General features: G+C 34.0%; 2 protein-coding genes across 4 annotated transcripts in view; both read left to right on the top strand.

The window, feature by feature from the left end:
- The first annotated feature begins 7,792 nt into the window (after nt 1-7,792).
- Nucleotides 7,793-9,936, top strand: LOC132276394 (ankyrin repeat-containing protein BDA1-like). 2 transcript variants are annotated; one of them, XM_059777803.1, is made up of 3 exons: nt 7,793-8,006; nt 8,344-8,939; nt 9,050-9,936. In XM_059777803.1, exons 2-3 carry the CDS (start codon nt 8,367-8,369, stop codon nt 9,842-9,844), a joined length of 1,368 nt encoding a protein of 455 aa, XP_059633786.1. In that variant the 5' UTR covers nt 7,793-8,006; nt 8,344-8,366; the 3' UTR covers nt 9,845-9,936. The 2 variants fall into 2 exon arrangements, with proteins under 2 accessions (XP_059633786.1, XP_059633785.1); XM_059777802.1 differs by having other exon boundaries at nt 7,794-8,006; nt 8,328-8,939.
- Nucleotides 9,937-11,309: 1,373 nt separating this feature from the next.
- LOC132276393 (nucleolar GTP-binding protein 1) overlaps nt 11,310-15,373 on the top strand; it is a 33,979-nt gene continuing 29,915 nt past the window's right edge. Inside the window, exon 1 of one of the 2 annotated variants that reach the window (XM_059777801.1) lies at nt 11,310-11,484. In XM_059777801.1, the coding sequence (XP_059633784.1) occupies nt 11,403-11,484 (82 nt within the window). In that variant the 5' untranslated portion in view covers nt 11,310-11,402. The remainder of the gene's footprint in view (nt 11,485-15,373) is intronic. The other variant, XM_059777800.1, reaches the window with a different exon arrangement.

Genomic DNA, 15,373 nt, shown 5'->3' with positions numbered 1-15,373 from the left:
ATTAAAAGGTATTGAGGTAATAATTAAAATGTGTTGAGTTAGAGATTAAAGGTGTTGAAAACAAGATTAAATGATGTTGAGAAAAGGATTAAAAAGTGTTGAAAACAAGATTAAATAGTGTTAAGAAAAAGATTAAAAAGTGTTGCGAATAAGATTAAATGTATTGATAATAACATTAAATGTGTTGAGAAAAAGATTAAAAATTGTTGCGGATAAGATTTAAGGTGTTGAGAAAAATATTAAAAAGTGTTGAAAACAAGATTAAAAGGTGTTGATAAAAAGATTAAAAAGTATTGAGAACAAAATTAAATAAGTTGAGAAAAAGATTAAAGGTGTTAAAAAAAAAAAAGGGTTTTGATAGCAAGATTGAAGGTTTCAAAAAAAAAAAAAAAGATTAAAAAGTGTTGAGAGCAAGATTTAAAGTGTTGAGAAAAAAATTATTACTAAAGGTGTTGATAAAAAAATTAAAAAGTATTGAGAATAAAATTTAAGGTGTTAATAAAAAGATTAAAAAGTATTGAGAACAAGATTTAAGTTATTGATGAAAAGATAAAAAATGTGTTGAGGACAAGATTTAAGGTGTTGATAAAAAGATTAAAAAGTGTTGAGAACAAAATTAAAGGTATTAAGAAAAAGATTAAAAAGTTTAGAGAACAAGATTTAAGGTGTTGAGAAAAAGATTATTATTATTTCATGTTGTAATCAAGATAATATTGGGTTTGTTAATCAAAAAAAAGAAGGAAATCATTATTAGAACCACCCTTTTTTGTAATTGAAGAGTTGTACATTTTTCAATAATTGCCTTGTATTTTGAAGCTTTGCATTATATATAATCTTTAACCAGCCTTTCTATAAAAAGTGTTGAGAACAAGATTAAATATATTGAGGTAAAGATTAAAAATGTTGAGATAAAAATTAAAAGGTATTGAGTTAATGATTAAAAGGTGTTGAGTTACAGATTAAAAGTGTTGAAAACACGATTAAATGGTGTTGAGAATAAGATTAAAAGTGTTGAAAAAAAAAATTAAAAAATGTTGCAAGGTACTGAGGTAAAAATTAAAAGGTATTGAGGTAAAGATTAAAAGTTTTAAGATAAATATTAAAGGTATTGAGGTAATGATTAATATGTGTTGAGCTAGATATTAAATGTAATACCCCTAATTTTAAAAGGATAGTCTCGGTATTTTTAATATTTATTGTATTGCATTTTTCTTTATTTTATTGTCTTAAATCGCATTTTTATTTGTTTTATTGTTTTTCATTTGTTTAAATTGGTTGTATGTGCATTATTTGGTTTAATTAATTGTTTAATTTTGTTTATTTATTTGTTTAATCAGTCATGTTACTTAATATGTTTTTGGTAACTGTTTATATAAATTTATTTAATTGTGTTTATTTAATTGTTTAATCAATTTTATTTAATGGACATTTAAATTTAAGGGAATTTAGTTTTCTATTCTTTACGTGAATTTAGGGTGGCCGACGTAGGTATTTATCTTAGGTCGGTTTATGGGCCGAGATAGGCTCTGGCTTTAAGGTTACATGGATTAGGGTTTAATCACTAAGCCTATAAGTATGTGTGTCACGGTGGTTTAGGGTTTGAAAATAATTAAACGTAATTTCTGTAAAAACAACAGAGACCGTAGGATACAGAGGGAGAATAGAGAGAGATAGGAGAGGAAGGATAGGTGGAAGCAAGGTAGAAGGAACGTAAGTTTGTGGAACAGCAGTGGGGAATTGAACGGGCAATACAGAACTGGGAATTTAGAGTTTCAAGTTTGAAACTCAAAGGCAAGTTCTTATCTTCCTCATTCCCTTTGATTTGTGTTCTGTGCACCTGGACAGTCTCTAGGAGATTAATTGGCCTTAAACTGAACCATGCATGTTTTATGTATGTTTTACTTGATCGATTTATCTGTGAGTTTTTATTTACCAAATAATTATAGCATGTATGTTTTCCTTGTCTCTGTTTTGGCATGAAACGTTCTACGGTTTTACTTTTGGTTTTGAACCCTACTGCGATGAACCAAGATTTGACTGGATATTAGATGTAATTTAAGTCCTTTAAATTCAAATTTAGAGGAAGAACAAATGAGTTGGAAGGGAACTATTGTCGTAAATCCGTTTCAGTTTGGTTTTAAAGTTTATGCAGTTCAGTAGCCATTTTAATTCAAATGTAATCCTGGTAATTGATTCTAGTTACTGTAATTAAATTAATAGGAAGCTACTGGGTGTTAATTAAACTTCTAAAATTAGTTTTAGAGACCAATAGTGGGTTAGGACTGGATCGGAGATGGAGAAGATGAGCTGAAACGGAGCAGAGACAGAACGGGAGGCTCTCAAGAGGGAGAGAGCCGGCTCTGGAAAGCAAAAGCCGGCTCTCCTTCAACAAGAGCCGGCTCCAAGGGAATGTGGAGCCGGCTCCAAGTAAGAAAGAGCTTGCTTTTTCTTTTTAGAGCAGGCTCCAACCTTTTGTGAATTTTGGAATTTGTTTTTACGGCACTTTTTAATACTTTTGTCACTGTTTGGGCATTCTGTGTCATTAATCAGTTTTAAAATTTTAATTAGGTGTTTAAATAATAATTTTAACATCTAACTAAGGTCTTGAATTACATAAATTTACCCCTGAGTTTTAAATAGAATTAATAGTACGCTATTTGATAACTTTGCGTACAGTTAACGGCTGAAAGGGGATTTGTTGATTAATTTTAATCTGACAGTTTAGGGTGCTATAAAATGATTTTAAATTTATTTTAGATGCACGATGAAGTCTTTTAAAGTAATATATTGGACTTGTGGCATAGTGGAGGCTCTGTGCTAAAGGATACAATAAAATATAAGTATATGACTTAGTACTCTGTTACCGGATGGAGGGAACTAGATCGCTTAGTTTAATTTAGCAATTTATTGGACTATAATATTATTATAGAACTAATTTTAAATATATGATAGGGTCACTATTTTATTAAATTTGACTATGCATGTGTTGGATGTTAATTGTTAGAATAGTTTATTCTTTGATGCAATTACATGGATTACTACTGGATTTTATTTGCTGGATTGTTAAGATTCCTTCTACAATTATTGGATGGTGGTTTTTGGTCTGTAAATTATTGAATTGTTATATATGTTGTAATTTACATGGATATGGAGGATTGTATGTACCAGTATGGGACGGTGACATACTATGGACGGTTTAGCTCAAAACGCATAAACCTAACCTAACCTAATGGATTAATGGAATGGATTGAAAGATATCGAATCCTAATTGTGACTAAGTCAGATCAGCTATAACCAAGTTGGATAACTTCCTGGATTAACGGATGGTAGTTAAGTCATATCAATTGAATAAGTTGAGTGACTAACTAGTTGGTTATTGTATGTCAGTTTAATAAATAGTTGAATTGCATACCCTGCATTTGGACGGACTTTATATATATGTTTATGGTACCACAAGTTGAGCTTGAGTCTCAAACTCGTTGGTTAGGGTGCGTATATGCAGTGGATGCGTAGCTGGTTATAATAGGTTGAGGTGTACCCTGTTAGGTCTAGGTACTCATGCCCACCTCTGGGTGCGTATTCGCATGTTGCCTTCTATTCAGGTTGAGACCCCTATTATGGACTAGTGAATGTCCCTTAGTGTGGATATACTTATATGTAAGGACTAGATAGTTATTGCGAGGTGTCTACGGTGTATCTGCGTATCGGGTCACTGTATGGATTGCAGTTAGATTAGAACTTGCTCGTGGGTCTGACCCACTCCTTCATTATTCTTTTTAGGTACAGGACGGTTCCAGCCTTAGAGCTTGATCGTGCTTGTCGAGGACAGTCTCACCTTCATCAGATCACGTAGGACATCTTTCGATATTTCTAGCATTATCTATTTTCAGTTTTCAGTTTCAGTTGAACTTTTGGTTATGGGTCCATCAGTGGATTCCCAAGTTGTAACCTTGAAGTTTTGGAGGATTGGAGTTTCAATTTTCAATTATACATGGAGGATTTTATAATTAATGTTTCTTTCAGTTTTATTCCATCTTTATTGTTTCATTTTTTTCATCTGTGTTCGCTTTAAAATACTTTAATTGTTTGATATTCCCTCGGGTTTGGGCCTGGCCCTGATCAACCCGTGTCTCGGATCAGAGGGGTATCACATTAAAGGTGTTGAAAACAAGATTAAATGGTGTTGAGAATAAGATTAAAAAGTGTTGATAATAAAATTAAAAGATGTTGAGAACAAGATTAAATGTATTGATAACAATATTAAATGTGTTGAGAAAAAGATTAAAAATTGTTGAGGACAAGATTTAAGGTGTTGAGAAAAATATTAAAAAGTGTTGAGAATAAGATTAAAAGTGTTGAAAATAAGATAAAAATGTGTTGATAAAAAGATTAAAAAGTGTTGATAACAAAATTAAATAAGTTGGGAAAAAGATTAAAGGTGTTGAGGAAAAAAAAAAAAAAAGTATTGAGAATAAGATTAAAGAGGTTGAGAATAAAATTAAAGGTGTTGAAAAAAAACAAAAAAAAAAAAGAAAAAGGTTTTGATAACAAGATTGAAGGTGTTGAGAAAAAAATATTAAAAAGTGTTGAAAACAAGATTAAAGATGTTGATAAAAAAGATTAAAAAGTGTTATCATTAAAAGGTGTAGAAAAAAGATAAAAAAAATTTGTTGAAGGGGGGTTGAGAAAAAATTTAAAGGTATTGATATCAAGATTAAATGATGTTGAGAATAAGATTAAATATATTGAGATAAAGACTAAAAGTGTTGAGATAAAAATTAAAAAGTATTGAGATAAAGATTAAAATGTGTTGAGTTACAGATTAAAGGTGTTGAAAACAAGATTAAATGGTGTTGAGAATAAGATTAAAGGCGTTGAGAAAAAAGATTAAAAAATGTTGAAAACAAGATTAAAGGTGTTGAGAAAAAAAGATTAAAAAGTGTTGAGAATAAGATTAAAGGTATTGAGAATAAAAAAAAAAAAAAAAATGTTGAGATTAAGATTAATGAGATTGAGATTAAGATTAAATGTGTTGAGACAAAAATGAAAAATGGTGTTGATAACAAGATTGAAGGTGTTGAGAAAAAAGATTAAAAAGTGTTGAGAACAAAATTAAAGGTGTTGAGAAAAAAGATAAAAAAGTGTTTAAAGGTAATTAAGGTAAAAATTAAAAGGTATTGAGGCAAAGATTAAAAGTGTTGAGATAAAGATTAAAAGGTATTGATTAAAAGGTGATGAGTTAGAGATTAAAGGTGGTGAAAATAAGATTAAATGGTGTTGAAAACAAGATTAAAGAGGTTTTGAATAAGATTAAAGGTGTTGAGAAAAAAGATTAAAAAGTGTTGAGAACAAAATTAAAGATGTTGAGAAAAAAGATTAAAAAATATTGAAAGGTAGTGAGGTAAAAATTAAAAGGTATCGAGGTAAAGATTAAAAATGTTGAGCTCAAAATTAAAAGGTATTGAGGTAATGATTAAAAGGTGTTGAGATAGAGATTAAAGGTGTTGAAAATAAGATTAAATGGTGTTGAGAATAAGATTAAAAAGTGTTGAAAACAAGATTAGAGGTGTTGATAACAAGATTAGAGGTGTTGATAACAAAATTAAAAGGTGTTGAGAACAAGATAAAAAAGTGTTGATAACAAAATTAAATGTATTGATAACAACATTAAATGTGTTGAGAAAAAAATTTAAAAATTGTTGAGGATAAGATTTAAGGTGTAGAGAAAAAGATTAAAAAGTGTTGAGAATAAAATAAAATAAGTTGAGAAAAATATTAAAGGTGTTGAGAAACAAAAAAAAAAAAAAAAAAAAAAAAAAAAAAACAAAACGTGTTGAGATTTTTTTTTTTTTCCTTTCTATTTTATTTTATTTTTTTCTTTCTATTTTTTATTTTTTTTAACATTGTTCCTTTTTCGGTGGGATTCTAAATTACCAATTTAAAAAAAATACATTTTTTCACTATAGCATAAATACAGCACGGCCCGTTTACAGTAGATGATCTTAGTCCGTTAAATGTGTTTATAATCATCCCAAACAAATCATCATTAAATGCTACAACCAAGCTTACATAGAGTAAGAAAATCAATATAATACATGTTGCGCATTTAGATATGACTAGGACACAACAAATACCATATTCAATATTTTATTTCTTTTAATTAATCATTTCCCTTATCAATTTGTCTTTAAAATAATCATTGTTCAGTAGTTGGAGTGTTAATCGGGGGTGTTGAGTGGGATGAACTAGATAGTAGATACAAACCTAACTTTTCACTTGTATTTGACAAAAGTGAATGGAAATTTTAATTAATTTTTTTCCTGTCCTAGGAGAAAGAAATAAATAGATACAGATCATGAGTATGCATAATAAATATATATATATATATATATATATATATGTTGTATATATACACAAAATATACAGAGAGGTTGGTCGTTGAAGAAGACAAAGTTAGGTAGGTATTTGGGGCATGTGTGCCTGATCGTAACACACGGCTTCTTGTCCGTACATGTTGCGATGGCTTTTCTCATTTCTGAGCAATTATTACGTGGATTTCTTCTATCTGCAATTGTATGGACCACGAACTTCCGAAAAAAAAACAAACAAATGGTATGGACCACGTAGTGAGGGCTTAGGCTTTGGGCTCGTTTAGTGGTCTCAAACAGACCAAGCCCAAGGTCGACCCTCGAGTTTGGGGGCTCAACGGCCTTTTCTGGATTTAACTTAATTTTAATTAAGTTCTTCTGAAATTTGTCATTGTTATGTAAACCTCCCTCTTGTTTGAAAAACCATGCTGACCCCTCCCCCTCCCCACCACCAATTTTTTTTTTTTTTTTTGTCCCGATAAATAAGAGGCTAATATTTTGAGGGATGCGTTGACCTGAAAATATGAATTCAGTAAACCTAAAAGCAAACTCAATTCACTAGAATCCGTTCATTGAAAGAACATAAAATAAATCAATTAAAGAAATATGAGAAGAAGAAGAAAGGAACTCAGAGAGAAAAATAATAATAGTAAATAAGAGAGAGAGATGCATTAACATTTTATTGACATGGGGTGATGCAATTTATGCAGATAAGGTTTTTAATGGTATTAGCGACATTAATGTGACCTGTCAAATTATAAAACTACAAAACTCTTGATATATTTCGAATTTTCTAAAAACTCAATGAGGAGTGTCGTCCAGAGAATATTGTTGATATAAAATACAGATTGACATTGACCATCTATAAAAATATTCTAAATCACTTGCATCTTTAAATAATTACTTATAAAAAATATTATAAATCACATACAATTTTAAAATATTACTTATTTCAGTGTATGCTTCCTCATAAATTATGAGACAATTGTGCCTATATCTTAGCTCACTAATCCCGAATGATAATATTTATTATTTAGCAAGTAATATTATATGTCTTTTAAAATTTTAAATTTATATGATTTTGGAAAATTCCACGCCAAATGCGTTGACCAAATTTGGATTCCAACGCTATTTCTAAATTTCTTGTTTGGACAACCAAGTACTTAATTGGTACAACCAGTACTAACCTCATTGAATATACACTACAAGAAATAATTTTTATCCACCGCTGTTAATTTATTTTTTTCGGGCGTTTAAGAACAAAATGCCAGCTATTGAAAATTTTACCGGCTCTATTTTATAAACCGCCGGAATAATTATTTCAGGCAGTGTTTTTTAAAACGCCGGAAATAGTTAATTATATCCGGTGGTTATACAAAATATGCCGGTAAAATTTAATTATAATTATTTAATTTATTATTATTTTTTCCTAAAAGCAGGTTTGGGTAGCTTATTGCTTCTACTCGCACATAAACGCTCTAATGTCTATGCTTCCATTCTACTCTCTCACTGACCCACGACTTCACGACTTGGTGGTGCCCTTGGTGTGGCGCAGGAAGGATCACGGCGGCGGTGGTTGATTGGTGGCATATTGGAGATCTGGACAGTGGTGGTTGTTGAGTGGGGCTACTATAACTTGTAAGAACTTTAAACCCTAATTTCCCCTTCTTCTCAAGAACTCCACCTATATCTCTCTTGTATTCTCAATGAATGAATCAGCTTCTATTTTTGTTAACCACCGGTAAAGGACTTGCCGGCGTTTTGGGAACCTTATAGCGGCGGTTTAGACTGCCGCTGAAATTGTTGCAGTGCGAAAGTTACATTTCAAATTAAACTGGTTTAAAATAGGGAATAGCCATGTTATTCAACGAAGTTTAGATTAGATGAACCGAGTCAAAAGTCAACGTTGAAAAAATAAAACATAACTAGCGTTTATATTGAAGTTCTTTGTATCTGTAGTTTGTGTAATTTTCAGATTGGAGAGTTATTTTTACAAGAATGGACAGAAGGCTCTTTGAGGCTGCTTGGACAGGAAATGTTGAATTCTTGCACAAATTGATGGAAGATGATCCGTGTTTGCTCAATGCTGTCGCGTTAGCTGGTGGAGAAACTCCGGTACATATTGCTTGTTTGGCTGGCCATTTTAGTTTTGTACAAGAGGTCATGAAATTGAGGCAAGAATTTGGTAGAGAACTGAACCAAGATGGTCTTAGCCTTCTGCATATTGCGTCGGCTTGTGGGCATGTAGAGATTGTGAAGGAGCTTGTGAAGATGGACAATACTATCTGCATACTCGAAGGAAGAGAAAGAAGAATTCCGCTTCACTATGCTGCAATCAAAGGCAGAGTTGTTGTCATGAGGGAATTGCTTTCAGCTAATGGAGATTCCATTGCAGGCGTGACAGCGCGAGGAGAGACTGCTCTGCACCTGGCGGTGAAGAACAACCAATTCGAAGCCTTGAGAGTGTTGGTGGAACATCTCAGGCTATTCAAGAAGGAGGGTGTCTTGAATATGAAGGATTGCCTAGGCAACACCATCTTGCACCTAGCAGTCTCATCAAAACAATACGAGGCAAGCATATATCGTCCCCTCCCATGTCTTTTCGTATTTTTTTATTTTTATTTTTTTTTATCATTTTGTTTGCTTTTCTATAGATGAATGATAAAAGAAATCATGAACAGGTGGTTGAGTTGGTGCTTGGCGAACATGTTGTGACTGGGGGGGTAGTGGAGGTGAATCCATCGAACGAGGGGGGTCTAACGCCTCTTGATGTTCTAGTATTATTTCAAAGTGAAGCTGGTGATAGAGAAATCGAAGTGATCCTTAGGCGAGCTGGAGCAATGACAGCCAAAGACCTTCACTCATTGCATGATCAGGCAGCATTCAACCGAAATCAGGATGCTGCAGCTAATCACAATCCATCAAACGATCAGTCAAGAACAGTGCAGCATCGATCACTCTCTACACAATTGCAAGAATTCTTCAAGTACGATGACATCAAAGAGTCACCTAGCAAAGTACGGAACACACTGCTCGTGATAGCTATACTTATCGCGACAGCAACTTATCAAGCTGTGCTTAGTCCTCCGGGTGGTGTTTGGCAGGATGACTCTGCAGGCTCTGGTAACAGCAAGCCACACACTGCTGGGCGGGCAGTGATGGGCGCGAAGAATTGGATCTCGTATGGCTTGTTCTTGCTGTTCAACTCGATTGGGTTTTTCACATCCCTTCACATGATCAATTTTCTCACCATGGGATTCCCTTTGAGATTGGAATTGCAGGTGTCGATCTTCGCGCTGATAGTGACTTATGATACTTGCATGACTGCAATTGCACCAAATAGCCGAATAAGTGTGTTCTTCACTGTGATTTCTGTAGTTATTCCACTTTTAGTACCATTTGTGACCACTGTGGTGAGAAACCATTCAAGGAGGCTACCAAATGCATTAACCTGCGTCAACCAAGCTACTGTTTGAAGTATATATTTGTTGGTCAGTTGGAAATATGTAACAACCGTTTATGTTCAAAAGATGTAATTTGAATCTTTTAGTTATTCATTTGGATTTCATTAGATGGTCCTGCATTGAATAATTTTCATTACTGCTGCCTGAGTGCCTGTGTTGATTGATCAACTCTGGCAGCAACAATTTGTGCTAGTAAGTCCAGAGATATATACAAATTAATGTTGTGCGATTGATAGATTCGATTTTTTATAAATTTTGTTGTCCGCGAGCACGATCAAACATGGTGGCAGCCTAGTGTTAGCCGGTTAATTGACCCCTGTGACACCTAGCACCATGCTTATATTTTGAACTTGTTGCCCAAAACAAATTCTAGTTACATCGAACCGAGCTTGTTGGCGTTTGAGTTTGTTCCTTCCGCTCTTTTAACCAATTTCCAACTTACACTTGAATTTTAAATTAAAAATGACAAGGAGAAAAATTAATTATAAATCCAACCCTTAAAACTTATTTACGAATACTTTGTTCATAACTTCGTGGGGATAATGAAAAACATAACTTTTCATTAGTAATAAATTAGTGCGGCAAAATTTAGTATTTTATGGCAGGGTTTTGGCTGAGTACGCGACTAAAAAAAACTTCATGGGAAATAGTCTTACATTTTTGCCAGAAAAATACTTTATGGCACTAAGTTTTGTTTTAATTTTTTGTTTTTGTTTTTGTTTATATATATATATATATATATATGTATGTATAATTTTTGGGATAAAAATAAATAGCATGTATACAAAAATATGCTAGTTATATCAAATATCAATTTTAACTCAAAGGGAATAACTAGCAGCAAAGACTTTCACCTTACATTTTGGAGGTCGGGAGTTTGAATTCTCTCTGGACTACCTCCAGAGTTTTTTTCGATAATTGCTCGATAAATGTGGAATAGGGAGATTGTATGTGTCCCGATGGTGAATTATGAGTGTTCTAAGAGATTCAACATCACCATCATCGACAAAAAAAAAAAAAAAAAAAAAAAAATCTTAAAATTCACAAATTATTAATGTAATAATATAAATAAATATACACATACAAAAAAAAATTGGATTTGTACGCAATTTTAAAACTAGAACAAAAATGAATATCAGTCTAGTAGTATTTGTCTCTCTCTCAAATTGGAAGGTCAGCGTTTCACCTTGAGAGGAGAAAGTATTTAAGTTTAATTTTGGTATTAAAGCATTTTTTGCAAAGAAAGAAAAAACATAAAAGTATTTTTTTAATCGATAAATAAAAAAGTATTGGGATTGGCTTGAACTTGACGCATTGGAACGCATTATTATATTACCTCAGATATCGGGTCGGGCTTAAGCCTTGTGGTTGTCCGGCGTGTGCCTATATGACCTAGCCTTTTTTTTGGGGCCGACTATATGATCTAGACCTAGCTCAAACCCAGATTGGCCCAAATTCGTGATTGCCCGTTAGGACTTGTTTCCTTGTCGAACAAATTGTGGAAGGAAAAATCTACGGCAACACATTCTTGAGTGAGAAATTCTAGAGAGAGAGAAGGGGGAGGGGGAAAATGAGCGGCACCTCCAGTCTGCTGCAACTATGGCAGATTCCATCGACCAAATTACTGTTCAGACGCTCCAAATTTCCCAAGGGTTCGTTCTCTCTCTATATAATATATATACCCTTTCTATATTGATGCATCTTTATATACTAGCCATGGTAAACTCTGCCAGACTGCTACGACTACTTATAGTAAAGACCCAGTTATCTTCTCTGTTATGTCATTTTAATTTTTCATTTTATATTTGGAGTTCTATATGGGTTTTCGTTTAATCATGTTCTTTTTGCAAAAATGCCTGTAAATTTGACACGTATGTATGTATATAAATATACATCATCTGCTCGCGTTGTTATATTGGGTCAAATTCATGTACATATTTCAATGCTCTGAGTGTCGTTTTGGATTTGAACACTCTTTTATGTTAAACGTGTATTAGTTATGCGTTTGCTTTAGGGAAATCCATTTTTTTTTTCCTGTATGGTTTTCGAAGTCGTGGTATTTTTGGATGTTTAGGAGTGCTTTTGCACCAGTAAGATTCAAACAATTGGAAGGGCCAATCTTTGGTTGGGTTCAGGTGAATCCCTACGTGGTCGTTTGAGTACTGGGAGCTGGTGTGTAGGTTAAAAAAAAGAAAAAAAAAAAAAAGGAAGATGGGTCGGGTGTAATTTCATCATAAATACTTTCTAGGGAAATGATGTGATCAGAAGTAAATATGGTTTTCAGAAATATGGTTGTGACAATAATTTGGCTTCTAGAGTCACTATTGGAAAGACATCCTGGTTTACCCATTATACTAGAATCATACTATATAGTTCTAGACGGATATAGGATCGTTTCTGGGAGAATTTTGGTGAAGTGACTATCATTTCAAAGATTCTTTTTTTGACTTGTTCAAAATCTCCAATGTTCATGGGCCACCAAATGTTGAATTTTATGGTTAGTTCAAGTACTTCTGATTTTCCTAATTCTAAGTGGAATTCTCAATTTTAGTACCTTATTAGATTGAGAGGTTAGGAAACTTGCTTCTTTCTTCATCCCATCTCTTTGTATGCTTCTTATTAAATCCTCTTTAGAAATATTAATTTACTCCCTTTTCTTGTTACTATAATATTGAAAAATGATCAGGTCCCCTTTCCTAAGAAAGAGTGAACACTAAGGCTTTGGTTTGGTCAATGACATTAATGAGTTGCTCGAAACTAGGAATTCGTTAAAATTTTTAAGCCTGGATTGTATGTTGCGTGCAGAAGGAACATTCAGTCATGCAACTAGCTTTTTATTTATTGTTTTATTTGTTATGACCTTTGGCAAAGATTATTTGCTTTAACAAAAGCTATTTGGGCTGCTCCATGGGACGTTAGTTCCCTCCTTAAACCCTCTTTTATATGTTTTATCTTTAATGCAAAAGCTAGATTATTGGTGGATTGTGGTTTGACAGCCATAATCTTTATTAATTGATTGGGAAGAACTTAAGGATTCTTTGAGAAGTGCAATCCGGTTAAGAGTATCCTGGTAGCAGGATTCTTTTCATCTTTCTTATGGGTTTCCATTGTTAAAGCTTTCAATGAATGTTATTAAGTGTTATCATGAGTTACTACAGGGCTATTATTATTATTGTTGTTCTTGTTGTAGTAGTAGTAGTAGTAGTGGTAGTGGTGGTGGTGGTGGTGGTAGCAGCAGCAGCAGCAGCATATATTTCTTTTAAGCCTTTCGGAAGTCTCCACTTATGGTGATAATTAACTATGACCTTACCTTTTTTATTTTTTATTTTTATCCTGGAAACTCACACGCCCACATTGCTTTTATAGAGACTTGAACCGTCAACCTTCTGCTTTGAAAGGCGAGGGAGGAAGCGCCACTTGGCTACAACCCTTGTTGGTGTTATGTACCTTACTTTAGATTGCTGTTGTATGTATATTTTTAGATGCAATTGGGAACACTACTATTTAGATTTGCTATTAAGGTGGATATTTAGCTGTTCTAGCCTTCTAGGCAGCCTAATTGAGGGCTCTTCTACGGGTATTAGTCATTTTTTAATTGAGGGTGATGTGGATGCAATAGTTGGTTTGGTGAGATCTTAGCTCGAGGCTCTTGCCATTATGATTGGTTTTTTTTTTTTTTTTTGATAAGTAATAATAAATTAAAAAAGGCGTTCAATAGAGGAACGCGTCCCGTAGACATAAAAGAACCCGGGGTCTAAGGCCCCAAAGAATCCAAAAAAGAAATTAAATCAACAGAAGAGGAACACGAATTTCTGTTCACATAAGTAAAAAGAGAACAAAGAATAAAAAGTTTTAGTGTCGCTGTAGGTGATTCCTTCCCTTTAAACATTCTAGTATTTCATTCTTTCCAAATGCACCAAATACAATGAGGAACAGATCTCCAATAAGCACGAACACTCCTACTCATACAACAACCTCTCCAAGCATGAATCAGCTCTTTAGTAGAGCGTGGCATTACCCAACACATGCCAAATAGGCCAAGAATGACATTCCAGTAATCGCGCGCTACAGAGCAATGCATTAGGAGATGATTGACTGACTCCCCATCCCGCTTACATATACAGCACCAGTTAACAATAAGATTTCCCCTTTTCCTCAGATTATTGATCGTCAAAATCTTTACCCCAAATAGCATTCCATACAAAAAATGCCACCCTAGTAGGAGCCATAGAACACCAAATAGTCTTCCATGGAAAATCATAGGATGCAAATTTAGACAGACATAAGAACAAAGATCTTACTGCAAAACGCCCGTGAGGGGAGGGAATCCAAATCAAATTGTCAAAACCCCTTCCAATTCCTTATTGCCGACACAATTGAGCCAAGAAAATGGTCACCTCTTCCAACTCCCAATCTTGAAATGAACGCCGAAAATGAACATTCCATGTAATCCCACTATTATCAAGTTGATAACAATTGGCTACTATGGCATGTTTATCAACTGCAATACCATATAATTTGGGAAATGTGCGACATAGAGGCTGGTTCCCACACCAAAGATCTTCCCAAAAACGAACGCAACTACCATCACGAACTCTGAATTTGATATGAGAGGATAAGGCATCCCATCCCTTCCGAATGGACTTCCAAGCCCTAACTCCTCCCGCAATAGAAACCGGACGTGTAGTCTATCCGCCAACATCTTCCCCATACTTGCAAGATACTAATCTGCGCTAAGGACGATGTCTTTCCTTCCTAAATCTCCACAACCACTTGCCCAGAAGTGGTTGATTAAAAGGAATCACTCGTCTAATACCAAGACCCCCCAATTTTTATAGGCTTGCATACTTGCTCCCATTTAACAAGATGATACTTGAACTCATCTCCCCTTCCTCCCCAAAGGAAATTTCTTTGAATTTGTTCAATTCTATCAGCAACGGAACATGGAATTTGGAACAAAGAAAGAAAATAAGTGGGAAGGCTTGATAAAGTGCTCTTGATAAGAGTGACTTTACCCCCCTTAGATAAATATTGCTTCTTCCAACCGGCCAACCTCTTTGCATACCTATCAAGCACAGAATCCCAACTCCCCACTAACCTGGAAGAAACCCCTAATGACAATCCCAAATAAGGGATAGGAAAGGAGCTCACCCTGTACCCAACAACTGCAGCTAAAGAAGAGATATCCTGTACATTCCCGACCGGGACAAGCACACTCTTGGCCACATTCACCTTTAACCCTGAAACTGCCTGAAAGAAAGCCAAGATGCATCTCAAATATCTAAGTTAAGACACATCTGCATCACATAAAACCAGAGTGTCATCTGCAAATAGTAGATGTGAAATCTCCACCTGATTGTCAGCATCCCTTCCCACCCGGAATCCCTTAATGAGACCAAGATTCTATGCCCTGTGCATGAGTCAGCTTAAGCCCTCCATAACATTAAGGAAGAGAAAAGATGACAATGGGTCATCTTATCTTATACCCTGAGAGCACCCGAAAAAACCAGTTGGAGAACCATTTACAAGAATTGAGAATTT

This window comes from Cornus florida, unplaced genomic scaffold, assembly GCF_030987335.1.
Source record: "Cornus florida cultivar Cherokee Brave unplaced genomic scaffold, ASM3098733v1 CherokeeBrave_3.0.0_Hap2_Chr10, whole genome shotgun sequence".
NCBI lineage: Eukaryota > Viridiplantae > Streptophyta > Magnoliopsida > Cornales > Cornaceae > Cornus > Cornus florida.
Note: the sequence above shows the minus strand (reverse complement) of the source record. Positions and strands in the feature narration are given on the sequence as shown.

Coding starts and splice junctions, on each gene's coding strand:
- LOC132276394 (XM_059777803.1), top strand. CDS start 8,367: ATGGACAGAAGGCTCTTTGAGGCTGCTTGGACAGGAAATGTTGAATTC. Junction 8,940..9,049: donor TCTCATCAAAACAATACGAG/GCAAGCATATAT, acceptor AATCATGAACAG/GTGGTTGAGTTGGTGCTTGG.